Source organism: Ambystoma mexicanum, chromosome 9 (assembly GCF_040938575.1).
Source record: "Ambystoma mexicanum isolate Mex_15411 chromosome 9, UKY_AmexF1_1, whole genome shotgun sequence".
In the NCBI taxonomy this organism is placed as follows: Eukaryota; Metazoa; Chordata; class Amphibia; order Caudata; family Ambystomatidae; genus Ambystoma; species Ambystoma mexicanum.
This window is the reverse complement of record NC_090931.1, coordinates 339,727,541-339,755,157: the sequence shown is the minus strand read 5'-3', so window position 1 is coordinate 339,755,157 and position 27,617 is coordinate 339,727,541. Positions and strand designations below refer to the sequence as shown.

Below are 27,617 nucleotides of genomic sequence, written 5' to 3'. Positions count from 1 at the left end.
GAAAAAAATGCTTTTAGTGCCCCGGTCATGCACATAATGTGGGCTGGGGTAATAATAGCAATATGTTCCTCACGGCGGGGGCATTACCAACTCAGGTAATGCCCCGGGGCCTTCGTTAACTTTGTGCCCCGGGGCATTACCTGAGTCGGTAATGCCCCCGCCGCTCGGGTCATATTGCTTAATTAGCAGATGTAAAATAGTGATAATTGGGACAAACAGTCTCTGCATATGGACAACACTGAGCCATGCAGAACAATTTAAACAATTATTGCAGTAAATGATGGTACATTTAATAGACTATAGAATTTAGTGCATCTGTGGATCTGTTTTCATGGTAATTAGCGTGCAAACACCCACAGTTAATGTTCTACAAATTAATGCATTTGTATTGTTCCTTGTTTTTATCAAATTGCCAATTATCTATAAAGAAATCACATAAAAGATGGTTGGAATTTCTCTTTAACTGCATTGTATTTATTCTGCTGTTCTTATGCAGAATATCTAATAGAATAATCATACCAGTGTTAATTTCGCCACCTTTTACAGTTATTATGGCATAGGTTACATGTCTTGAAGCAAATATTTATTTTTAGGTCCTTTTAAAAACCTCGGAATCAATTACAATGTAACAAGAGAAAGACAATGGGCCTCATTACACGGTAGGCGGTAACCATGCCGCTATTAGCGCCATGGTTACCGCCGGTATTTTACTGTGTCCGCCTTGGTGGATGGCGGAATTACCGCCCTACTCCAAGGTGAGCGGGGCGGTAATTCCCCATTCACCAAGGCTCTTCCCCATTCCCATTTTTGCCCCCATAGGGCATAATGGGAATGTGGAAGGTGCTAATTACGGTACCGCAAATTGCGGTACCGTAATTAGCTCCAAGGTCCCTTTGCGGCACCCTACTTTAACGGCTGGTAAAACCAGCCGTTAAAGTCGGGTCCCGCAAAGGGAACTCGTAGTAAGGCGGTAGGGGTTTACCGGTACCGGTGCCCTTACCGGTACCGGTAAACCCCTACCGCCTACCGTGTAATGAGGCCAAATGATTTTATGTACACATTCTTTCACTCCGTTCTCAGAGGAAATATAATAAATGTTCATAAATGTTCTTGAGTATGATGCCACACCCTCAAATACGGCATGACGCACACGGAATTCCTAAATTCTACAAAACATAACAGATCCCAAATTATGCTGAAAATGTTCTAAAAATTGCATCATGGAACAACTTTAAAAGCAAATGTGAATAAAGCTGATATTTGTAAATCCACACATATGCTTTTACACATTTTCTGTACGTTTTCATTTAATTTCAATTACATTGTATTTCTTCAAACTAAAGTTTAAAAATACAATATTTACAAAGTTGTTTTCAGTAAAACAAATATATTTGCAAGTAACAGAATTAAGACTTCAACATGTTTTAAAGTTATATAAAGTATACATGATTACAATTTACAAGTTCAAAATGATTAAATATAACTTCATGTATAGTTATATATAATTAATATTAATATAATGCGTGTGTAATATCATGCCTGTACATTACACTGCAAGAAGTTTAAGCAGGGTGCCATTATACTCAGAAATAATTATCATGCATTCATCCTATCCTTATAAAGTACTTTCATGTTTGTTCTGCTAAATCCAAGCTCTTGAGTGATAACCTGGGAATGGGGAATCCATCTCTACAGGGCACTGTACAGGAGTAAAGGAATAAGCCACCATCTTCACAGACAGTGACCGGTGCTGCTGTTCTGGGTCCAATAAGAAATGTGTAGGGCACAGATAATGCAGTTTATAAAAACTGAGCAGAGTGTAGGCTTGTTCAAAAATCTAGATCATCGTCACTATCACTATGACTATCTTCTTCTGGTTCATTTAGGAGCCCTAAAAAGGAGCTAGTCATAGCTTGTTGGATTGTATTATCTGCAGAATCCTTCAGGTCCCTTTCCCGGGCATCATTTTCAAAGCCTTCTTCATCATAACTTAATGTGTTTTTCATCAGACTCCGACTGTCTCCCAAACTGTTCTTCAGCTCAACATCGCTATGAGGATCACCAGTATAAGGTGTTTCGGTCTGCACAGGAGCCTCGTTTTCATAACCATGTCCATTTACAGCATAGTTATTGACGTCGTCATTATCACTGTATTCACTATCGCTTTCGTGATCTGAATTGATGCTCAGCTCGGTTTCATTTGCAACTTTATTAACATAGTTTCTGACATTGTCATTTTCACCACCATCACTACTAGCTTTCCCATCACTGTCCTTGTTCGTATCACTACTGTCAGCACTACTCTCATTTCTATTTCCAAAATTGACAGCTTGTGCAACCTCCTCGGCACAATCTGCATTCTCATTAGAAGTCGATTGTTCTATTACTCCATTTGGATCTTTATCAAGCAGGGTATTAGATTTATTGTCAGAGTCCCAATTTCTGCTGCCACTAGCAGAGACTCTTTGCTGTGTTGGAAATTCATTTTCTGATGTTTCACATTGATTATTTTCCCCGGTTGGTTTGGAATTTGTACCCTGATACGACTTCTGATCAGCAAAGGATGTTTGTTTTTTAATATCTCTTTGATCGGCTCCTGTATCAGATGTCGTTCCACTGCTAGCGGTTGGGGGCGGCATTAATGTATCACTGTCTTTTTTGTTTTGATACTTCACCAAAAGTTCTGTTTGCCCATCCTGATTGTCTATCGGAATTTCTTTTTCATCTTTCGCATCAACTGGATCTATTTCACTAGAGTCCAATAAATCACCTGCAACATAAAATAGACATTAATAATTAATGGCAATGTGTATTAAGATGCAAATATATTCAATATTTACCATCAAAAAAGAAGTGTTAAATCATGGTCAGATTTGTCCTGCCTGCACCTTTTCTATAAACCCATAGGTTCTACCGCAGACCAGAGGCTACTATGCAGCTAAGTCACGGTTTTCAATTCTCGTCATGATAGGCACATATCTATCATGATGCTTTGAACAGCCTGGTGGGTTTGGGGGGAGTGGACACCTGCCTCAAATGCAACCATTACTGCAGAGGATAATATCCAGAACACATCACAACAACGTTATTACTGGTTGACATGGCACTGTGTCCAGCAATGCTAAGTGTATCATAGCACCACTGCTCTTCTTTTCATATGGGGACAATGCAATCATTTAGCTCACTGACTACTCAGCTGGTCTCACGGTAGTCTGATGAGTCTTTCTAGGCTTGGATGAAAGTTAATGGCATCAAGAAGCTGTTGGACGCTTTTAAAAATGACTGCAGCGTAAAAAAGAGCACATTATTAATATCAAAACGAAGCTGATGATATTGGACTCATGAAGGTCGCTGACCCATCTGATATAACTGGCTGGGAAGAGGGTTTGGAGAATCCAGAATTTCATTGCCTGTGACTGAGGTTCTCAAGGGGATTTGGTTGTCCGTAGACTATTAACAGTAACTTCTTGCTGTACCAGATTGCCAATAGAATTTATTTGGGTTTTAGGAAGATTAGTGCTAAATCACTGCTAGCCCCATTATCTGCATCTAATGCCACAAATGTGGCAGGCATTATATGGCAGTGGGCTTTTGTGGTTCTCTAAGCTGTGACTTCTAGAAGTGGCTGAAAATGTCATCTTTAAATACATGTTATGCCCATCCTCTATGTTGCTGTTAAGAGAAGAGTTGGGGGTTTTAGGTATTGGTCTACAGGCATAGGTGAATCCACCGACACTGTGGCTCAAGATATTCCCCAAGGAGGAGCAATTGGAATATAAGGACCACCAGAATGAGATGAGGTGATTATTGTGGCCTACCTGAAATAAATGAGACATTTGTTCATTTAAGCAGGGATGTCAGGACCTCTGCCAATTCTCTGACTATGTTCAGTAGGTCAACTGTGGGAATATTTATGAGCTTTTTGGGAGCTAAATAAAGATAATATTTGGCATCTGCTACTCTGTGACCCCTAGCAACTTTCTATCAATCTTTTAAATCCATGGGTGGCCTGTGCTATATTTGCACTAAATGGTGAGGGCACTATTTCTCAAGCAAAGTTCAGGGATTTTACTTCTGAATGTTATCAATGTCCATTGGAGGGGAGTCGATGTTGTGAGGTATGTAGCTGTGATGGGATTTCAGGGGAGACAATGGTCAATTTCTTGTACATTTTACCCAAATATAACCCTTTAATGAGAAGCGGATGAAGCCCAGGAGCTTAGGGGTGTGTGGCTCGCTCTGCTGCAGACTCTCAACACTGACTTTAACTTTGTCTAGTTTGCCATAGAAAATGTTTGTTTAGAGAGCTTGAAAGTTCAGGTGCTAGATCGAATCATTCAGATGACCTTAGCAGTATTGGTCCCCAGCAATGCAATGTAATGTCAAGCTCAATGGAATCAATTAAAGGTTTCTAATTAGTATGTTGCTTGGTGATGAAGGGAAACACCAAACAGAGAAGGTTTCAATCTTTTAGTGGTGTATGTGTTATAGCTATTCAAGGTTGTATTTATATTTATTTGATTGAATATGGGTTTAAATAGCTGGACATGCTACACAATTCTGCAATTGCTGCAACTCCCGAAAAACTGTAGCCTGGAATAGGAAACTATAGGTAAAACATTTTGCCAATGTGTAATATCACATAGCAATAATTCATCCCACTGTTATATGAATAACAGTGCTGTGTTTTGGCTTCTGAGTTGTGATGGTGACCGGTAGGGTGTATATATAAAGAAATGTTCTTTACCCGCAGTTGCATGAGATAAAATGGATCATGGAGGCGGATATTCTATTTTAAGAATTCTCGCGGATGAATTTGGGTAAATTACCAATTTGGATCATTAACTGGTTTTGGGAACACTTCACATTTACAGCCTTCTATTTTCATATTGAAGGTGGTGTTAGACGATAATTGTTTATTATACCTCTATTGTTGAGATAACTTCTACCTTTGAAAGAATGGGTCAGAGATTCTAATATGGCTGACACTATAGACATTTTCTAAATGGGATCTGGCCATTAAGCACAGGTGACCATGCTATCATACTAAATTACAAAATTACACCTCCACCTACCCTCTTGCTCTACAGATCTGCCAGAACACTAAAGGAACACGCAGGTGGTGACAGTTCACGGTATAAGAAACTTTAACTCATATGATTTAAGGTGGACATTTTAAACACACTTGAGTATGCTGTTTTAAGGGGAGGTGTTGTTGTGATGCGTGCTCCTAAGAATAAGGTGAGCTCAGGTTATATATTGTGTGCATTGTGTCAGTTGTGTCTGATTTATGGGTCATACAATATAGTGATACTAGTTATCCATCACCCCACAAGGAATTATTGTCCCTGCATTTTATGCAGACTAAGTGGGCAGCTTTGGGTCTGCAGTGAATTCTATGTCCACCAAGAATCCAACATGTCTCCATTGATTAAGATATGAAATAGAGTTTTCTTGATTTGATGCGTATAGCGTACAGTGGTTCTTATTGGCCCTTTGTATGTGTTTCTTTTTGCAGATGAGCTTTTAGTGGCTGGATATTGAACAATGCTTCAGATTGTCAGTAATGTTTATTATTTACAATGAGGAGCTACCATGAAATACTTGTCAGGTACTCATAAAAAATCTTGGTATGATATAAAATGGTGTGGTATTAAACTAGTGCATCATCTTGGGTTACTATGGTGGTATCTGGTTAACAATCTAGACTAAGAATGTGTCCTTCTTTTTTAGGTGATGAACAGAGTAGAACGTTTAAGGTTCAAGATTGTAGGAAGTATATCCTTATGGAAATCCATGGAACAGGATTAGAACATTTATAAGAGTAGGATTATTGGATCACGTGCCACATATTGAGGGCACATTGAAACACAATTTATTGATGTATAGATGCCTCACAAATGCACAATAAATAAATAAATAAATAAATAAATAAATAAATACATACATACATAAATAAATACATAAATACAAATATTACATAATGCTCCTGAGGAACGTATCAGCATTAGGCACAGAAACATGTTGAGCCATTTAAACGGAACTGTGTATATCTACATATCTGTATGCATCTAAGTATGATATATCTTGCGCAAGAATTGGGGTGTGATTTTTTGTGAGAAAATTTGGTTTTGATGTCTGTATATTTGCATATTCTACATTTTTCGATTGTCTATGTGTTTACATGTATTTATATTTGTTTATTAATACACAGTTTTTAAATATATATTTTTGTAACTCATTTGAGAACAGCCTATGTTCATTGTCTCCGGACCAATTTATTCATGTGTTGGAGAGGACACACAATGTGAGTTTAGCTATGAGATGTGCTACCTCAATTGAATATATTATACCTTTGTTTGCAAGTACATGCTTAAGTAAAATGATGGGTCTTCACAATTATGGTGGGTGAGAACATGTGTCTAAATCAATATAATAAATAAATAATAAATAATAAAAATGTATTAAATATGCTGAAAGATAAGAGATGTTAGTAAATCTGTCCACAATATATGAATTATATGTTTAAGCTGTAAATCACAGGGCCTGAGTGGGTTGCTGTAAATCAGGAATTGCACCTAGATACCTGAAAGATACCTAATTAATGAGACAGCGCCCGTGAATCCTGAAAGATATCAAGAGCCTGAGTGGGGTTTGAGAAGTACTAGAAAGTTTCTAGAGCCTGAAAACTTAACATGATATTAGGAAAGCATCCTTCAGAGACTCATCACAGCATATATATATATTATAGGGTGGCGATCGTTAAGGTGAGTCAGACTCCTATAGGAAACCCTCAAAATTCTATTGTTAATAACTTTTGATTCAAGTAATGGATTTGACTGAAATTTCGAAAGTGATTAGGGACTCGCGGCGCCCCCCAGACGGCAAAGTTACATAAAGGTTTGTTAAAAATCAAAAAGTTATTAAGAAGACAATTCTTTTTTCTACAAAAGTGTGGCCTATTTCCCATTCATTTTCCCATAGACAAACATGTCAAATGTTCCCGAAAGCGCACAGTCCAAATCGCTTGACGGATTTGGACCAGGTCTGAAACTACTGGGGCACAAAGCATTGACTCGCGTTGCATGCATCGTCTCCGGTTATTCCATGCAGTAGTTATTGTAATATTTGATGGAGAAAGGGGTGCCCCTTCTCAAAAATAGATGGATATATCTCAGGGATTTACCCGAAACCATTTAATTTTTAGAGATGAATCAACTGCCATTTTATTTTTTTCTCGCTGCAAGAGATATTCGAGGTTTTAGACGAGGATATGGGAAAATGAAACGCAGGAAAAAAGCTGTTTGCAGGTAACAAAATATGCAAATGCCATCAGGCTAGAGGGCGTTGGAGGGGGTTTAGGGGATCTGTAAATTGCAACACAAAGCTTTCTGTAGCCTCAAATATCCGACATCTCAAAGCAAACTGCATCACAGAAACAGTGTGTGTTATGGGGGAATGGGAGAGAGCAGGCCATCTGGGTAGTGGGGAGAGATGGCACAGATGAGGGGGGCCCTTGGTGAGAGCCTGGAAAGCGTTTTATTTTCTGCAGTTTTGCTAAGAGGGTATGTGTATGTGTAGTTCAGTACCTACAGTTATAGGTTTTTTTTTTAATAGATATCAGGGGTGAAAATAGTTTTTTTTTATAGATATCAGGGGTGAAAAATCACTGGCCATGGCCATTGACATGATTGCCATCCAGGTCTCCCATCCATGGAGTAACCAGGCCAGACCGTGCTTAGCTTCAAAGTGAGGAAGGGGCCAGTCTCCTCAGGCCATGTTGCCCGATAACTAAGACAACCTTACAAGACCACTTAGAGAAATGGACCAGCCCTTTCCTTGCTTTAAAGGTATTCAGGGTCAGTCCTGCTTTGAAGCTAAACTGGGTCAGTCCCGGTTACTGCATGGATGGGTGACCGAAAGGGGCATCCAAATTAATATTTTTTTTAAACCGTGCTACTGTCAGTCCTTGAAGGTTTTCCACTCAGAGACAATTTTTTGCCTTTTGCTGAATTGCATTCTGGTATTTGTAGTCTCCCAGTCAATAAAACAAAAAAATAGATATGTTTACAGCAACAGTGGGTTTCCCATCCAGTTAGTAACTGAGACAACCCCTGCTTAACTTTAAAGCGAGGAAGATGTCAGACCCCTAAGGCCATGTTGCCTAATAAATGAGCCCACCTTACAACACCACTTAGAGAAACATGGCCTAAGGGGGCTGGATCTTTCCTTGCTGTGAAACTAAGCAGTGCCAGTCCCGGTTACTGCATGGATGGGAGACAGTCCACAGTCCCAAAAGCTGTGTGTTTTCTTAGTTTTAATTATCTCATAACACACAGCATCTGCATTACTTTTTTTTAAACCATGCTGGTGTCAGAGCTTGAATGTTTTGCACTCAGAGACATTTGTTTTGCCTTTTGCTTAATTGCATTCTGCCAGTTGTAGTCTCACAATCATATGTGGGTATAATGCCACAATTGTACACTTTCTGCCTAAGATAGTTCCATGGGGATGCATATATTTGAGTGACACCATGGTATGTGTACTTTTCGAGTTAGCTTTATAAAGCAGAGAGAGGGATAATGATGAGAGGGCAAGTAAGTCATGAGTATTTGCCCACAATGTGGCAAGAAAGTTTGCAATCCTGGACACTGGTGCAGTAATTTTCCCCTGATTGTGGCTGATTTTCAGGGCTTCAGTAAAGGACAGTGTGGGTGGACAGTGTAACGTTTTTTTCAGAGGGCGGACGCAACCCGTTGTTCTTTTTAGGTTGGCAAGTTTGCTCAAGTATTTGCCTACCAGGATTTCAATCAGGTTGTCCTGTTCCCAGTACAGACGCAGTACAGATGCTTACTCAGAAGACCAAAAGCACTTGTTTCGTATTGGGATTTAGTTTTCTAGGGAATATTTTCTGACAGATTGCTGGGTTTAAATGGTGAGCACCTTTTATACTCTGCCAGCATATTTATTGGAACATTTCCTCTCTCAGGTTATTTTTCTGGTGTTCCTTACATTCTTTAAAGTCCAATGCTATTTTGTCTTGCGCACTTTCATCTAAGGAATAGGTCTAATGAACTACATTTGTATATTTCACTTTAAGATATATGTTCACTTACTGTACATATAGTCATGGGTGCCAGCTTTTGATTTTCACTATGGGGCAAAGGTACCTGGGCATATGTTATTTTTGCAGCTGGCCTTTCTTTTCCCTTTTACGTGCTGCTTAAATCTGGTTAGTTGGGCGCAGGGACCTCTCGGCGTAAGGATGTGTTGGCGAGAGAGATTGCAATTAGCAAGGCACGGACCTGCAGGCACTTTGTATTTTGTACCTTTCCACGCAAGCATGTTTTGGCGCGAGAGGATAAACCTGCATACAATTTGCATTTTGTGATATGGATTAAATGTGAAAAATATTTATTTACTGCAACATTATAAAAACTGTTTGGGATATGTATTACACTGTCATTGCATAAATGAACACATATTAAACATGCAACACATGTATTTACTGCAACATTATAAAACAGAATGGAACATGTATTACACCGTCTCTGGGCAGCATTATAAAACTGAAAAAATAAAATGTAAACATATTTGTGCTGAACGCTGACTTCAAGAACCCTGGCTTCCAAGAGTTTGAGACGCAGCACTTAATCATTATGGTACTATGATATTATTGTTTGGATTCTCACAAGTTTCACACTTAGCGGTTGTAAGTCAAAGGATCGACAACCAAAGGGTCGATTTTTGTTTTTTTACTTTTTTTTTGGGGGGGGGGTCCTGTTTTTGTGGTAAAAAACACTTTTTTCACTAAACGAAAAACCCAAAAAAAATATAATTTAAAAAAAATAAATCGATCCTTTGGTTTTCGATCCTTTGGTGTCGATCCTTTGACCATTCGACCCTTTGGATTCGATCCTTTGACCAGACGCCACGCCTTTTACAATTGGACATATAAAATTGTAGGCTAAGTATGAAATGCATGCATCATGAAGGACCAAACCATTGTGGCATAGTGATGGAATGCTGGTCCTTGAACTCTGGCAGACCAAGGTTTAAGAATTATTGCAACATTTAAAAAAGTATATTTTGCTAAACACATGATTCTGGACTATGTAGTCTTAACAGGCATGCCTTTGATGCATGTGGCCTCCTTCATGGAAACATTCACCCAGTCACTGCATGATTTTAAGAATGTCTTTTGAGCGGCACTAAAATGAGTTAATGATAGTTGTGTGTCTTCCGTTACACGTGAGCCTGCTCAAGCAAGACTTTCTTTGCAGATCAAGGGAGGGGCTTGCCACACAGTCCAATTATTCCCTTAATATATTTTGCTACTTTTTGACTTTGAAAACGGTGGAGGCAAGTAGGCACCATTCCTCTCCAGCCCCTTATTCTCACTTTCCCCAGCTGAAAAAAAACATTTTACTTTTTACCCTTCCTCTGATTGTACACTACGTACCTCCCCCTTCAACAACGTAGAGATCTCCTACTGCCATTCAACCCAAACAAATAGAAGTGCGGGAGAAATCATGAACATAGCCACGTTACATGTCTTATATATATTGTTGCACCTTTCCACCTTTGATGTCACTTCACCCAACCCCATGCAGAGTGCTTTTCCACCTATCCCACTATCCTAAGAAGGACCCAACTCAACCCCTGTTATGTTTTGTAGAGCCACAGGCACCTATGCCAATGCTATTAACAGAAGGCCACTACACAAGACCACTTCACATTAATATTACCTTTCCATTATGCTTAACTGACTCTGTGGTACCCAATGTGTTCCCCTCCTGATGTTCTGTACTAAAGCGTCCATCATTCACAGCCAGCACAGCAAAAAGTCACAGGACTGGTTTACTCATTTTACCCTATTGTTTAAAAACATGTTCTTGCAGAGGCAGACTACAATCTAAATCTCACCATAAGTACACTGGTTCTGTGATTAGACATGTAAGCAAATTCAGTTCAGGATGACATATCTGTAATAGCAGATGCTGTGCCTTTGTGGTAGCATTACTGAAATTATGTGGAATAATTCCAAAATGCAAAAATTGTATGGTTTAAATCAGGCACACAATTGTTATAATATGGAGAACCTGCTTAAGATGTCCATTCATGTGAGGTTGTTTCAGGTGCCTCAAGTGGAAGGAATGTTTGGTGATTGTCTCGAGTTAATAGTATGGAAGACAATTCTCCCCAGAAGAAGATGGGTCCTGATTGCATACTCACCCTCCTCCATCCCACAACTCTAGTATTATATCCTCTACCCTTCTATTGTACAGCAATCCAGTGATGTCCAGATAGGTTTGCTGTGTAGAAAAACTCTTACAAAAATACATGGAAGCAAACTGAAGGGTCCTGCTCGTAGCGCCTATCACCTTAGTGGTTCAATCATTTAGAGGTGGCAACTGATGTGGTTCATTAATATAGTTCTCAAAGATTGAGAAGAGACAGTGGGCCTCATTACAACCCAACCGGTATGGAAACAAACGTGGCGGTAAACCCCACCGTTGTTTCCATACCGGGTGATCACAACCCCTGCAGGCGGAGGCGTCAATCCCGTCAGGTCTGACCTGGCGGGCTTAACACTGCCTGCCTGCAGGCGGACGAGGAAACACCGGCACCATCACGAGATGGTGCAGGTGTTTCCATGATCCCCGTTCCCATTGAGTCCTGTGGGACTCAATGGGAATGGGGATTTACACCATTCCGCCTCCGGAATTCCCGGGTCACCGGGGTTGTAATGCCCCGGTAATTCCGGGAATCACGGAGGCGGAATGGTAATACGAGTCCGGTGGTAACCAGGCAGTTTTACGGTCTTGGTTACCGCCGGACTTGTAATGAGGCACAGTAACATTATTTAACATTTTGATTTTCACTATCAGGCCTGGATGAAATGCTTTGATCAACTGTTTAATCACGTTCACCAATCTGTAAATCTATGCCTACCTCACAATTTCTCGGTCTTCATTTTCTGAAGTTTTTTGTATTTTGTTTACTAATGCTCTGATTGGCTGCCAAACTGTTCAGCTAATTACTACTATAAGGGTCTCATTTCATTACTCACATCAGAATCACAGCAATGCCTGCTTTACAAACCTCATGCATTGTCCATACTAACACAGTTCTGGAAATCCTTGTCCATTTTAGTTTCCAGCACTGTACTAGTCAGTCATATTTATCTCAGTAATTGATTGCTGTGTGCCGTGCATCAGTTCTGCTTGTATGACTATGGACATCACAACACTCACTGCTGATTATGTAATCCATATTTCTTAACATCTCCCACTTTTAAAATCATTACCTTCAACATCTGAACTCTTTTGAATGAGTATTTCCTTTTGGTCTTCATCAGCAAGGGATTCCGTTTCTCCGTCATACTCAGTGTTTCCTTCACTTCTGACAGTGATCTCCTGACGGGCTTCTAATTCATTTTTAGGAGTCTGAAGTTTATTGGGCTCCTCAGTGGCTGTGTCATCAGTAGAGAGATGCGATTTCTGATTGGAAAAATATGCTTCATTTATAATATCTTCTTGGGTTTCTGATGCCTCTTCACTCTCAGATGGAGGCTGGAATATCACACTATCCCTAATCCCCTTGTTTTGGTGGTCTTCCAAAAGATCACTATTACCATCAGGAATTTCTGCTTGATAACCCATGTTGTCTGTCATGCTTATTCGATCTGTCACTTGGGTATCCATTATGTTACCTGCAACACAAATGTGCATTTGAAATTAAGAACACGATCTATGTAACTTCCAGCCAGTTAAAGTGTCAATAAATAGATTTGATAAAAATGAGATACTTTATCTACATTTCTGTTTTTAGACATGTTTTCTCACATTGGGTGAATGTATTTGGGTGAACTATCACTCACCAACATTTCCACTAATTTCACAAGCAAAGATTGTTTGAACTTTCTTTGAGTGTCAGGTGTGGAGATTCAGGCAAGCGCAACCTTGCATGTTAGATCAGCCATGTTCGAATGAAGATTGTGATCAAATTTACAATTATTATATTTATTAATTTACTTTTGCATTGTAGAGCGTGCAACACCCTCTGGCATTAAGGCAGTAGTTAAGCACTGTAGGGAAGGCAAGAATAAAGTTGAACTGTTCAATATGAGGCCAGGTTATAGGGCGAGGCAGGATGTTGCTGGCAGATTGACTCAAAAAAAGAAATGAATGTAAAAAAGGCCGGGCTCTAGTCTGAGAGCCCTCTTTATTTTCAGGTTTCTGCTGCCTCTGCAGACCTCACGGGTTGCAGAGACAGAGCCAGGGGTCGCACAGGAGTTACCAGTGGTCGCAATTGTGATCCCTGTCAACCCCAATTGATGTTCCTGCCCCAGAGGTGGATCCTAAGATTGCTTTGTCTAGAGACACAAGCTATACCTCATTCATGACACCCAGTGAGGCTAAAACATGTCTGGAGTTAATTGTGGTCTCATGGGATGTCTGGCCCAGACTAGATTGCATATGGAGTTTCCTGTTCTGCAATGGCATGGCAGGCTACCAAATGATGGTCTGGAATGTTATCCAGAGAAATGCGATAGGTTATGAGTCACTGAAAACCTTCCAGCCATCTCTCCTCAGTTTTGCTTGAGGAAGCATTCAACTCTGAACTACTTGGATACATCCCCTCTGCACAAAACATAAGAAACTCAAAACTGGTTCCAGCTTGTTCAGAGCTCATTAAGAAGGAAACCCTTACAACCAGTACTGAGTATCAAGGTGAAGAGATCCTGGGAATACCAGAGAAGATGGCAGCAGGTACGCCTTAAACCAAAGACTGAGAACCTGGTGGATAGATACCCCTGAGAAGATCATGGAATAAGGATGCAGAAACACCTTTAACCTGGGATGGAGATCAAAGAAGAGACCCCAAGAAGAGAATAAAGTTATACGTGAACCCCTCAAATCCAAGACTATAAGCATTACGATCATTAACTTCATCTGTCGGAAAGGCCCAGCCCGGGAACTTGAAGAACATTTATTTTTGGCACCCTTTACCTTGCCTTTCTTTTTAGGTTGTCCTTGCGCACTGCCCGCATCCTGGAGAATCATCGTCCTTACAACTTTAGTTTAGTTAAAAGCCTCCCTGATTTGTATTTCAACAATGCCCCAAATAGATCTTTTGTTCATCACATCCTTGTGTCAGGTCCTTTTGTCTATCATTGGCAACTACATGACAGTATTAATACAGCCTTAAAGACCAATGACGGGGTCATTAACATGGGATAATGAACCGCTCGCCTCGTGCCATGACTTAGGGAATGGTCATTGTAGCAAGCAAGGTCTATATATAAACGAGGGCTACAAGGCTATTCGCACATAGTTGCAGTAGAAATACATGTTTAGGAGTTTTGGTGGTGGCCCAGAGATCAATGAAAATCAGACACAAGAAGCTGGCAAACGTCATACACGAGCCTGAGGGAGACCCCTGTATACTTTCTACCTCGTCCAAGAGGAACGGGAGTAAGCAGAATCAGAGGAAATGAAAGGAAAGTTGCAAGCCAAGGAGAGAAGCTGATAGTTAAAAGTGAAGCACCTTAACAGGTACCATTTGGGACTGTAAAACCAACATTTTTCGTGTTAGCAAATTGAGTCATGAGTCTTCTAGAACACTAAGAAACACGAAGCAAAATGGAAAATCTTTAATGTAAAGAAGCATTGCATGTTGGGAAAACATAACACAAGTCCCAGAGCGAGCAAATACACTATTTGGGCCTCATTTATTGAACGTTTAGCTTGGTGCAGAGCATAGTCACTTTGCACTGCGAAATACTCTTTGCACTGCCCATTTAGCCCAGTGCAAAAAGGCGGGATCCAACACATGCATTTTAGATGTATTTATTTATTCATGCATTGATTTGGGTTTATTTATATTTATTTATTTGGGTGAGATAGTTCATTGGGATAAGTGCTGCTGAGATCTATGTAACATCTCCAGGCTGCAGGATCAAATTGCAGCAAGGCGAACTCAGATTATTATCCTTCTGAGGTTAGTAAATGAGCACCAATTTCAGCTGGTAATAATAATTGTATATAAGAAATGTTTTAAATGAGATGACTTGGTGAAAGCTCTATATAAATAACAGATTATTGTTTGGGTGTACTGAAAAGTGCTACATGTGTTGCCATCTGAAGGAATTGTGGATGGTGTCAAGATGAAACTTGATCGATTATTCACTGTCGTTGTCTGGCATTGTACATGGTCGCTGCCGGAATCTGAAATCCCGGTTGACGAATCCTGTTCCATTGCGTTTGATTCCAAGTTGCTCATCTGTGTGGTCGGATCAGACTAATGTTAATATGCTTAAAATATTTTACATTTAAGGGTCGAGCACCCCTGAGTGATTCACATTAATGGCGGTCCTAGTGCTTGATTGCGCCTCATAACTTAGTCTTTCATCTGGAGGTGATCACTGACCTGAGCAGTGTTTGATGAATGAGTGCCTGTTGTGAATTACACATACTCCAGGCTTGGGTGAAGAACAATCTGTGAGACACAGAAAAGCCTTTTCCCCGAGTTCACTCCTGTAATGAGGTATGTGCAACTCAGTAACCAAAGCAAGCATGCATTCAATATATAATGAAAATCAGGCTGCTGTGATGGGGAAAATACTTATTTTGTCTTACCTTCCGGCTTTTTTTTGCACAGTGCATATTTGCTGTGCAGTGATCATAACGATGAATTAAATAGCTTTAATGAAGAGTTGTGGCCTGATAGTAAGAGAATAGGGGCGTGGGAGACCGATAAAGGAAAGGATACAGAGTACCACTGCCTTAGATTTAATTTTGGTATTTATAGTGATCAAATGTAATTGTATTACAGACGTGAAAACAGAGATTGCCCGTCTGTTATGACGTACAAAATAAAGCATTTACAAGTCATCGTGCCAACTCCAGTGTAGAATCGTACTTCATATCAAAAGCAAGAAAATATTTGCTTCAATAAAACCCTCATCAAACTGACATCTCATGGAAAGAAATTATGTCAATGTTTACAAGCGAAGGAAAGAAAAACCATCTGGTGCAAGCGTTAAAGAAATTAGAGAGGGCCACCAGGGGGCGCAGAGACTGCCATGTACTCTGCGTGAGCTCCGCCGCAACCGCCCCAAAAGATGGACTGAGCCCCCACTTTTTGGACCCCCCCACCGGAGACAAAGCGTGAGGCAGCAGTAGGAATACCTCGCCCAACGCTGGGAAAAATCCAGAGTGAAAACGGACCCGGGATCCCGAAGAACTCCGTGATCTAAGCCGCGGCCGTCCGACCGGCGAGAAAGCAAAACTAAACACGTGCGCTGAAGGGCCTTCCCGGACCACGAACTCGCAACAGAACCTACACGGCCACGGAGGACCACGACCCTGAGCAGATATCGGACATACTGCATCGGATAACGGCTTCAGACCCACTCCTCGCCCCCCAAGGACCCCTCGCTACCCCGGATCCCGACGGTCGAGAAAACCCGGGCCTCCGGAAAATGGTGACACAACGACGCTGAAACGGCGCTGAAACACCTAGCGCCGACCAACAGACCACCCAACGATCCACCCAGGAACCGAAACGGGGAGGCCCTCATCAGAGACGCCCTCAACCCCAGCATGCGACCCAACTGATACTATAACACACGTGTGGTATCTCCGACCCTGAGACTACCACGGAGCACACCATCCTGGTGAAACAGAAACCACATCAAACGGAGGGCAAGGCCCCTGGACACAGGGCGTGTGCCTCCTCCGACCACAATCACCAGGTTCGCTCTCCTCGCCGCCATCCTTGCAGTTCACCTCGAGAGCCCGAAACCGCCACGCCACCGGAAGGTACCACCTCATACACCCTGCAACGGCCCACTACACCTCTGCTTGTCGCTTTGCAAGTATCCCAACATCACCATCAAAGACCCGCATGGACTTTAAACATAAGCTCCAGCACTTCGTCTACGCTCCCACCCTTCCCGCCTTAACTGAACCAGCAATGGCGGACAACATCACTACGGGAAATTAACTCGCAGCGGCAACGAAAGGAGACATTGCTGCCCTTTTGGGCGAAATAAAGAACCTGGGCACCAACATAGGAGGCAAGATAGACAGGATCACCCAAAGACTCGACAGCATGGAAGACAGGCTGGAAGGGGTCGAAAATAACCAGACCTCAATCGACACACTCGAGATACAACTTGGACAGAGAATGGCGGACCTGGAACGGAAAGAGGACAAGTTTAGACTCAAACTGGACGATTTGGAAAATAGAGAAAGAAGGAACAACATACGCATCTTTGGCATTCCTGAAAAGGAAGGGGAAACTGAGGCGGACCTCAAGGAAACACTCCACAACATTATTAAACTCCTCACGGCGGATGATGAAGTGGATGAACCCGTAACGGAACGAATACACAGGGCAGGAGGCCCTACAGGTGGCCCACGTTCGGTTCTTGCCCGATTCCACCGCTTCAGAGATAAAGCCAGGATCCTCGAGAAGGCCAGAAGGAGCGACGAGATCACTTTAGGCGGAGTACGAATCTCAATTTACCAGGATCTTTCCTCCCTGACTCTCGCTCTCAGGAGGATGTGTGGCCCACTCACGAAGATGCTCAAAGAAAAGAATATTCGATACAGGTGGGGCTACCCCTTCTCACTTTCATTCGAATACGACGGAACCAGATTCAGGCTGAGATCCGAGAAAGAAATACAAGCATGCATATCTAACCTCCTCGACACTCGGGGAGAGGAGGCTGGTCGGGGAGAATCACACGGAGAAGGACGAGAGTGGCGGATCCAGGGCCCCAGGAGAAAAAGAGTAAAGGGGTCGCGAAAGTTCCGGAGAGGCAATATCTCCCCAGAAGCAGATAACTGAATCCGAACGACACTGGTAAGACAGTTCCAATTACATATGCGAATGATGCTCTGAGGCGATACGAACACGCATATTTTCCCTGATCCTAATGACTAAAATTAGGGGGGAACCATGGAGGGGCTCACTCCGGACAATAATGACTTCTTTGGTTAGGGGGCGTGAAGTAACGGCCCCCCGAGGTGGTCCGACGCCGACCTGGAGCAACACGCCGGGTTAGATTGGACGCCCTCAATTAGGAATGGGAATGGGAATGGGAGGGAGGGAGATGGGGGGAAAGGCCTGCGGGCCGAGAAGGGTCAAGGCAGCGAGAATATTGCATCAGAACAAACATGGCAGCAAGCAGCCCACGAGAGTGATGTGTTACCAAATACGCACGATGAGACTGTTTCCTATGAGAAAGAGCAATGATAATAGACACTAACGCAAGGAAAAATGTCTCCTTGAGAGTCGGGACACTCAATGTAAAAGGACTCAATTCACCGACGAAACGGTCCCTTGTCGCCAGAGAATTCCGTAGGGCTGAAATAGATATCCTCTTCCTACAGGAAACGAAATACATAAAATGAGAAGAAAGACTGATCCTTGGGAAACGAGTTGGGAACGAATACTGGGGCTCCGGCCCGCTTAGGAAAGGAGGGGTGGGAATCCTTGTCAGGAAAGGTATAGCATTCACTCCCACCAGGACATGGTCTGATGTAGAAGGACGAGCTCTGCTCGTGAATGGACAAATTGGGAAGGTAAACGTAACGATTGCGACCCTGTACTCCCCGAATACGTGTCAGTCGAGATTCCTCTCCAGAACGATCCCCAAGATATTACTAGAAGCCACCGGGCACATCATCCTAGGCGGAGACTTTAACCAATGGGCAGACCCGGTCAAAGATTGGAAACCTGGGAACCCCAACGCGAGCCACCAAAACAGACTAGAGCTGACCGAGCTGGCACAAACGATGGAAATGTATAATATGATAGATGTATGGAGAGCACATCATCCCGAACGACAAGCCTACACCTTCTACTCCGCCCCGCACAATACCTACACCCGAATTGACTACATATACCTATCCAGAGAGCTCGCTGAGGTTACAGCTAAAGCGGACATATCCCCGATCACATGGTCGGACCACGACATGGTCCTCACAGATATTCATTGGGCAGATCTCCCGACCAAGTGTGGCAAATGGCGCTGCAATGAGAGCCTCTGGAAAGATGCTGTCTTTAGAACCGAAATGGAGACGGAGATCTCCAAATTCTTCGAAACAAACGACAATGGTGAAACGTCTAAACAGATCGTCTGGGAGGCAGGAAAGGCTACCTGGAGGGGGATCCTGATAAGGGAGGGCTCATCGAAGAAGAGGGAGCGTAACCTTATCGAACATAGACTACGAACAGAAATTCACCAACTGGAGAGCAGAATCGAACCAAACGCAGAACCAGATCCCAAGAAAATGGCCAGAGCTAGAGAGAAACGAAACGAACTGAAACTATTGGAACACGAACAAGTGGTGCGTAAATTAAGGTTTTTGAAGCAAAAATTCTATGAGAAAGGGGATAAGGCTGATGCGCTTCTCGCTGCTAGGCTCCGTGAGCAGAGAGCTGAACGAAGAGTAGCTGAAATCGCTGAGGATAACTCCCGAACACTACACGTCCACACCACTATTCCAGAATCGTTCGCCGACTTTTATGAGGCACTCTACTCTTCTGAAGTGAACCCTGAACAAATAGACACTGAAACGTACCTGTCCTCAATAAATGTCCCCCGCATACCCCAACAGGATGCTGAACTGTTGGAATCCCCTATCACAGAATCCGAAGTCGAAGCCGCTATAAAGAGGCTAACCCTAGGGAAATCCCCGGGAGAGGATGGCTATACGGCCGGATTTTATAAAACCTTCATGGCAACACTGTCCCCCTTTCTAACGACCCTTTTCAATGAGATAATGGACACCGGGAAACCCCCAGATTCCTTTACTAGAGCATTGATCACAGTGATCACCAAGGCGGGGAGGGACCCTACGAAATGTGCCTCGTACCGCCCCATCTCCCTCCTTAACCTGGACGCCAAAATCTATACTAGGATCCTGGCCGCGAGGTTGGAAACACTAATCCCGCAACTTATACACCCTGACCAGGTTGGGTTTATACTAGGGAGACAGGGAGCGGACACGTTGCGCAAAACCCTCCATCTCATCCACACATCCCAGACTCTGGACAACGACCCGGTCCTACTCTCTATTGATGCAGAAAAGGCCTTTGACAGGGTGGAATGGGGTTTTCTAAAATCAGTATTATGTAAAGTGGGAATGGGCACGAGGTTCAGGACAGCGATACAGGCAGTATACTCAGATCCGAAAGCCTCAATATTCGTGAATGGTGAATATTCCAGATGGTTCTCCTTGCATCGTGGGACTAGACAGGGATGTCCCCTATCCGCAATCCTCTTTGCACTCTCACTAGAGCCCCTGGCGATAACGATGAGGGCCGACCCCATCCTACAGGGCATTCGACTGGGATCTATGGAGTATAAAATTGCTCTCTATGCAGATGATATCCTCCTCCACATTACTAATCCCCTTTCTTCCATCCCTCGGGCCCTCTGTCTGTTCGAAGAATATGGTAAATTATCAGGGTTCAAAGTAAACAAAACCAAGTTGACACTCTTTCCCCTCCAAGGCACAGAAGATGAGAATACCACCAAATTCTCTCCCCTGGGCCTTAAAATTGAACACACTAAACTACAATATCTGGGGATACAAGTTACAAAAAAGCTGAGTGACCTATACGAAGCTAACTTCCCCACCCTGCTGAACCAGTTCAAGTTGGATCTGGCAAGATGGGATAAACTCACAATATCCTGGCGTGGTCGACTTAATGCGATAAAGATGGTGTCCCTCCCTCGATTCCTATACCCCTTCCAAATGTTACCCATCAGGATCCCGATCAGTTTCTTTATTGAAACCAAAAGGATTATGCTCCGATTTTTATGGCAAGGGAAGAGACCAAGGATCCCGTATAAGACCTTAACACTCCCCAAAGACAAGGGAGGGGTCGGATTCCCTAACCTTCACAAATACTATGAAGCATCCCAACTTAGAGTACTAATTCCACATCTACGCAATCGGACAGACATCCACTGGGTTAATATGGATAATCACTATTTCTCACCAGCCACTGTATCGGAATGGCTCTGGGCTCCAAAAGAGAGGATTCGGAGAAAACTCAAAGATCACCCTATACTGAACACCATCTGGGACATTTGGACATATGGGAAGAATATGCAAAACATTACCACCTGGCCAGCCCCCTTAAGCCATCTATGGTCTCCTGGAATCAACGACCACATTCCGAATGTGGGACGATTCCAAGCATGGTATGAGGCAGGACTGGAGAGAGTGGGGCAACTACAAAGAAAGGACTCCTTTATCCCTCTCCGAGAATTAACGGAAGCCCTCGGAATAGGCCCACTATCCACCTTTCAATATATACAAATTAAAGGTGTTCTGACGAGACCTCTGTGGAAGCCCAAATTAATGAGAGATCTCACTCCCTTTGAGAAAATACTCGACTCAAGAACTGAAACGAAAGGCCTGATTTCGGACATGTATAAGGCACTGACTGGAGGGGAGGGAGTGAACACGGATGCACTGAAAAGTAGATGGGAAAAGGATTTTGGCGAACAGATTACATCGGATCTATGGGACACCATATGCCAAACGGCCACACAAATATCCATCTCAAATCAATACAAGCTCCATGCAATCAAGCTGCTCCACAGATGGCAATACGATCCAGTCAGGTTATCCAAAATGTTCCAAACAGTCAAGCCAGAGTGTTGGCGGGGATGCGGAGAGAAAGCGGACTATTGGCACATGTGGTGGGGGTGCCCCCAAATAAAATTCTTCTGGTCTGAGGTGTTGGGCTGGATCAAGGAGGTCGACGGCATTGTCAGAACACCTAATCCCTACCTCATACTTTTCGGCCTTGAGAAGGATGAAGAGGACTGGATCAAAATAAAAGATATAGCACCGCATCTGCTTCTAGCAGCAAGAGCAACGCTGGTGATGAAATGGAAAGCCCCCACAACTCCTACGAAAAACGAATGGATCAACGTTGCCACCAATATATGCATAATGGAACATATCACAGCGTCACTACACGGAAGATCGTCGCAGATCGAAGCTCTCTGGATGGAGTACAAGAGCATATACTTACCCAATGAGCTCCTCAACCACAAGCTGATCACCCCGAGAACGGGAGACCGAAACGAGACGTGAATAAAACAGAGCCCGCTGCCACTACTATATTCTCTCACGATTGAGGAAGGTCCCGACAACACATGTTAAACTCTGCTTTTCACATGATGAACGCTGCAAGAGCTGTACAAAACGCTGTCTGACCTTGGGGAGGGAAGGGGGTGGGCAACAGGGGGGGGGGAGTCATGTTTACACCCGAACATTATGTATGAAGATCGTGTCTGCTGGACAGACACGGAATACATGGAGTCTTCTATTATTTCTGCTTAGTTATACTGTTATAAGATTTGTACTGGTTTTCAGAATGTTGTACCATGACTTACATTTGCAAAACTTAATAAAACCAAATTTACAAAAAAAAAAAGAAATTAACAATGATCTGAAAGATAAAGCGTTCAGTTATATAAGAGTATAATGATACCGTCCAGACAAAACGCTGTCGTGAGAGGCCGCCATTCAATTCTTTAGTTAGTCCCATGCGGTACTCAATGCTTGAAGCCTTGCTGAGATGTGATGTTCCCACACATGAGCAGCAGCAGCAAAAGCACTAGACTCTGAAACCCGCTCTCTTACATTAAATGAAGATATTCTAAATGGCACCAATGATTTAGCAACCATTCACATTTCACACCAGTAAATCCCAAATAATACTGAGGTGTGAGGATACTGTATCTGCATAACATTTGGTTATTACTCATTTACACTTATTTGGCCATGCCCTTCAAAGGATGGTAGACTAAATCCTTAGATTCCATTCCATTACCCCCAGAAATATTTCTTAATAATCCCCTAAATCTATATTTTCTCATTACAGAATACTCTAGTTAGGTCAAGAATATTCGACTGGGAAGTGGCCAGCCAGATATATTGATCTACTGTATGTCCAAAGACTCACTTTAAATGTGATGTCCCATTTTGTAGAGAGTCCAGTCTAAAGGGGTGTGCATCACTCACACTTGCATCAGCTTGGTATTTCAGCTTGGGTGCTGAATGAAGCAGAAGAGATCTAACAGCAACTCAACTGTTCCAGGGCCATTGTCCTTTAAGGGAAATGCACGTCACAATGGCTCTTGAACATTATCTAATCCTCACATCTACTCTGATGCTTGGAATTCATCTCATCTTTTAGAAGAAGTGGTTGGTTCACCTTAAGGAAGGGATTCTGGGAATTCACAACATACCCTTGAGATGTGAGAACCAAGCAGAGAGGACAGGTGTAGAGTTACCAGACTGTGCTGTAGTCAAGTCTGTCTACAGTATCATGTAACTTAATTTTCCAGTACTTTGCAAAATGAATGCCCTGCAAGACATCATTCCATTTGCTGTGTTTTCAAGAAATTAAAGAGCCACAGTTCTTGCTTTGGAGCCGCTCTGCCCTATCCCAATGTGAGAGTGGTCCAAGGAATAAAGGGTAGAGCTGATTCTCGACTAGAAAGTGCAACACTTAAAACACACAGCTTTTGGCAAGCCAATACAAACCTGTACAGAAAAGAACAACAACGAGTTGTAATAAAAGAAGCTTCAGGGTGCTGCCACTTAAGCTATGAAAAAGATTGTTGAACCTCGGCTTGTATACATAATCACGTGTGCGTCCTGCGACCTGACCCTGATCACAGTGACGTTGCCATCAGCAAAGGACATTCCAGGAAACAGTCAATTACCTCTTCAAGTGTTGGAGTCGCTTCTTCCGTTAACATCGACAGGACAACAAGCCAATGCCTTGTGCCCAAAAAAAGCCAACAGTAAGGCACTAACACTTGAGTGCCAAACTACCCTTCCTTAGAATTCTCACAGGGATAATTCTTTTCTCGCTCACTTTACAATGTCTACTTGGAACCACAAACTTCCCTCGTGGGTGGATATATCTTAAATATGTGTATGTATGCCAGTGATAGTCAAGCCTACTTCAGTGTGCAAGTACTACCCAGGACACAGAATGTCTTCATTACCCATCATAAGAGGATCACCCAAAGGAGGAGATAAACCTGTTTATGATTAGGCATCAAGAAAAATAAATGGTGATAGCTAGAAACCCTTTTATTCACCATTATCCCATTCATTAGGACATCCAGAATACACACAGTGCCATTTCAATTTACAAAGATCACAACTTTGGAGTGGAATTTCAGTAGCAGCTCTCCTTGGAGTCTCAAGTCAATCAAATGAACAAAATCAATATCTTAAAACTATGCAACCTAAAATAATTCCTCCCATCATCATTTAACTCAATATTCTGCTGCTCGTGGTACTTACGCTGCTGCAATATTTTTCACACACACCTACCAAGGAGACAAATGAACAAATCTGAACAGGTCTGAAACCTATGGACAAACTGGATGCACTTTATTTGCTAGTTTGGGAAATTAGCAGGCCACCTTATTCTGAAAGGTGACCTGAACATTTTGGGGAGCTGGGTAGCAACAAAAATAATGCACTCACTCGCCCCCTTGCCTGCATAAGTGTAAGGGGTAGACTCCCAAAACCAGGGATTGAGTCCAAAATAAAGTGGAGGGAATCTGGCGCTTGCAGTGGGGAGTGACATCACAGGTATTGAACATAAATTGAAAGACATTGGCATATTTTGTTTTAAAATGTCTTTCCCAACTCCAGAAAGTCGACAGGAAATACGTATTTCCCAAGAGAACATGCTTCTTAAATCATTGCTTGATAAATAGAAAAGGTGCACACCTTCTATAACCTAAACTGTGCAAGAAAACGTACCCTGTACATCAGAACGTCAATTGGAGTGTTTCACAACATTCTCCTCAGAGATTGGAGATTGTTGTGGTCTTGCAGTTAGGTTTCTTGCCTATCAGCCGCAAAAGCAGGGTTTGAATCCCAGATACAGCGCACTGTTAGCAAGTGGAAGTAGCACTTTATTAATAATAATTAAATAATTGAAAAAATACAGGGGGACGGTGTCCGGCCGCTCCAAAAGTGGGCAGTTGCCGTCCACCCACATGTTCCCTGGACTTGAGCCATGCCCAACACTAATGTATGACAGGCTCCCAGAATCCACATGAGTGCTGGGGCAGCATTTTTACAGAGATTAGTCCTTAAAGGGCCAGTTAATGTTAAATTCATGGGAAATAAATAGATGCCTGTTTGAGGGGTAAAATGCACACAGGAGAGCAGAGTTTCATACCCCTGATGTTCAGCTTAAGAAAATGCATTAAGGGTCACGAATGATCATGTCGTGCTATGAGCATTGTGAATTATGTGTCACAAAATGAGCAGAAACACCCCCTGATTTGAACTAATGTGCAACAAGGGAGAAAAGGGGTTTATGCAAAGTGGGTGCATTTATTGGGGGGCACAAGTGATGAGATGCACGTCTTGCAGCAAGTCAAAGTTTTGCGAATCTAGCCCGTGGGAGCCAAGTAAGCTTGAGCTTAATGTAATGTTTCATTGCTTGAAACACAATGACTCATTTCAGTATTAATATACTGATGTGGGGAAAGAGTGCATGTAGTCTATGGGCGTCATTCACAAAACTACTCATCACACAATTGAAGAGTATGTTAGCGCATCGTCTTCCCTTTCAAGATTCACAAATAACTTCTGAATTTGCCCTCTCACCAAGCCCAGTATTGTTGTCCAAGGAATAAAAAGCGGTGTTTCAATCCATTGCAAAGGCACATTCCAATTCGCAGGCGGGATGCATTTTAAAATGTGCAAAGCAGAAAGTATTCTAATATGCATGTTTGAAACAGGCGTTGCGGTGCACTATGCATGGAAGGGTTCTTTCTGTTGCAGAATTGCCTTTTTTTTTAACATAGGACAGCAGTGACAAAATATGTTGTTGCTCTGCTTGCATCACTATCCCCAAGCAGGGATTCAAATTCCTTTGTTTTTCTTTATGTTCTATTACAAAGTGAGAGGCCTTTTAAATGCCCATCACAGTACAATGCAATCCCAGCAGTCACTGCAGTGAGGACATCTATGATACCTGCCTGTGTGTTGAGTTCTCCCGCAACTAATGCATGCAAAGATGCCAGTAAGACTAACATTTGCCCTGGCTAGTGGACCTCGAGAAATGTGAAAGTGACCTTTGAAGCTATGGTGATCGGTGTATTGTATAGATTTGGCATTTAAAACAGTGGTTTTAGAAACTCAATTTTTGTGAATGTCTTGCGTTATAAAGTCACATCCTTTTGAAGGCACAGACAGTCATTGAGTGAGGACAATGCCTAATCATTTTTCATTAAGAACTGGCTTTATGCAGTGCTATGAATCCTATGGAGTCATCACTGATTCCCCGGCAGTAACCTCCTCCCATGTGGCCAGGGGACGGCAGCCACTACCTCATCCTGAAAGTGGAGGTGGCTATACGAGGGAGGATCACATGAGAGAAGGCAGCCTCTGGGGATATGTCATGGCTTCATTGAATGAGACATGGTATCCCCCATTTGCCCATGAAGAAAACCCCTTGATACCCAATATCCTAATAGCCTACTGAAATACATCTTCACCCCCTTTAGTGAAAACAGAGAACATTTTTCCCAAAACCCTACAGTCCAAACTCCCATCCCTGTTCTAAATTGTAAAAGCACCAAAACCACCTTTTCCATTCTAATTATCCACCATATAGAACTGGGTCATCATTCAAAATTATTGAAAGTTATTTTCCAAGTAATTTATATCAATCAACATCAATGGACTCCTTTTCTTACAATCACCAAAATACTGGGACGAGAAACAAGGAAAGAACAATGCAGAGCAGAGGGAGCTGTAATCTCAATGAATGTTCTAGTTGTTTTTCAGAAATGCACCTGTGCGCAGGACATTTAAATATTAAAAGCAAACTATTACAGGCTGCTGCTGTTTGGCAGAAGGCATGAAATGTCACGTTGGTCCCCCTCAGTCGGGCTGAGACCTTTCAAAGCAAAAGTTCACAACACATGCAGGGGATCGCTTCCCCAAGCTTAACTCAAATCCTTTAAGTTTCCCTTACCCAAGATTATTACACTTCCGGTCTCCCTCAGTCGGGCTCAGACCATTTCCTGATATCGAAGACTTTCAAATGTGTGTGGCTTTTACTACAGACCTCCGCAGGACCACTTTGACTTTTCCTTCAGCTCACACTCTTGTGTTATTTGCTCCAGTGCTTCTTGGTCTGGGTAGTTTAATGTCATGAACACCAAAGTTCAACATCCATCTTGTTACTCTCCCCTTTTCTCTGGGTTACTTTTCATCACTTGGGTTTTACAGTTCATTCACTTTATCGCTCCAAACCTTTCACCTTTCACAGAGACCTTCGAGTGGGATACTTCATTGCGCTTGACCACTCCGTTACTCAGTATCGCTGGTTCCACTGCTATCCTTACTTCAAAGTTCATTCACAGGTTTGCCTTTCTTCATGTCTCATCTATACACATGCATCCTTCACTTGTGAGATATAATGTAACTTCAATCTTTCCTCAACACACACCGGTCCTTCATGTGTCATGATTCCTGCACCTCATGTCCTCAGCCCTCCAAGATGTCAGGCTGGAGCCAGGC

At 42.6% G+C, this 27,617-nt stretch overlaps 1 protein-coding gene across 1 annotated transcript in view; it reads right to left on the bottom strand.

Moving 5' to 3' along the window:
• Window positions 1-1,063: 1,063 nt before the first annotated feature.
• The window catches only part of LOC138487325 (uncharacterized), a 2,513,852-nt gene continuing 2,487,298 nt past the window's right edge, over window positions 1,064-27,617 (bottom strand). The window contains exons 101-102 of the mRNA XM_069613924.1: window positions 12,311-12,715; window positions 1,064-2,770 (exon numbers count right to left, since the gene is read on the bottom strand). Coding sequence (XP_069470025.1) covers window positions 1,830-2,770; window positions 12,311-12,715 — 1,346 coding nt within the window. The 3' untranslated portion in view covers window positions 1,064-1,829. The remainder of the gene's footprint in view (window positions 2,771-12,310; window positions 12,716-27,617) is intronic.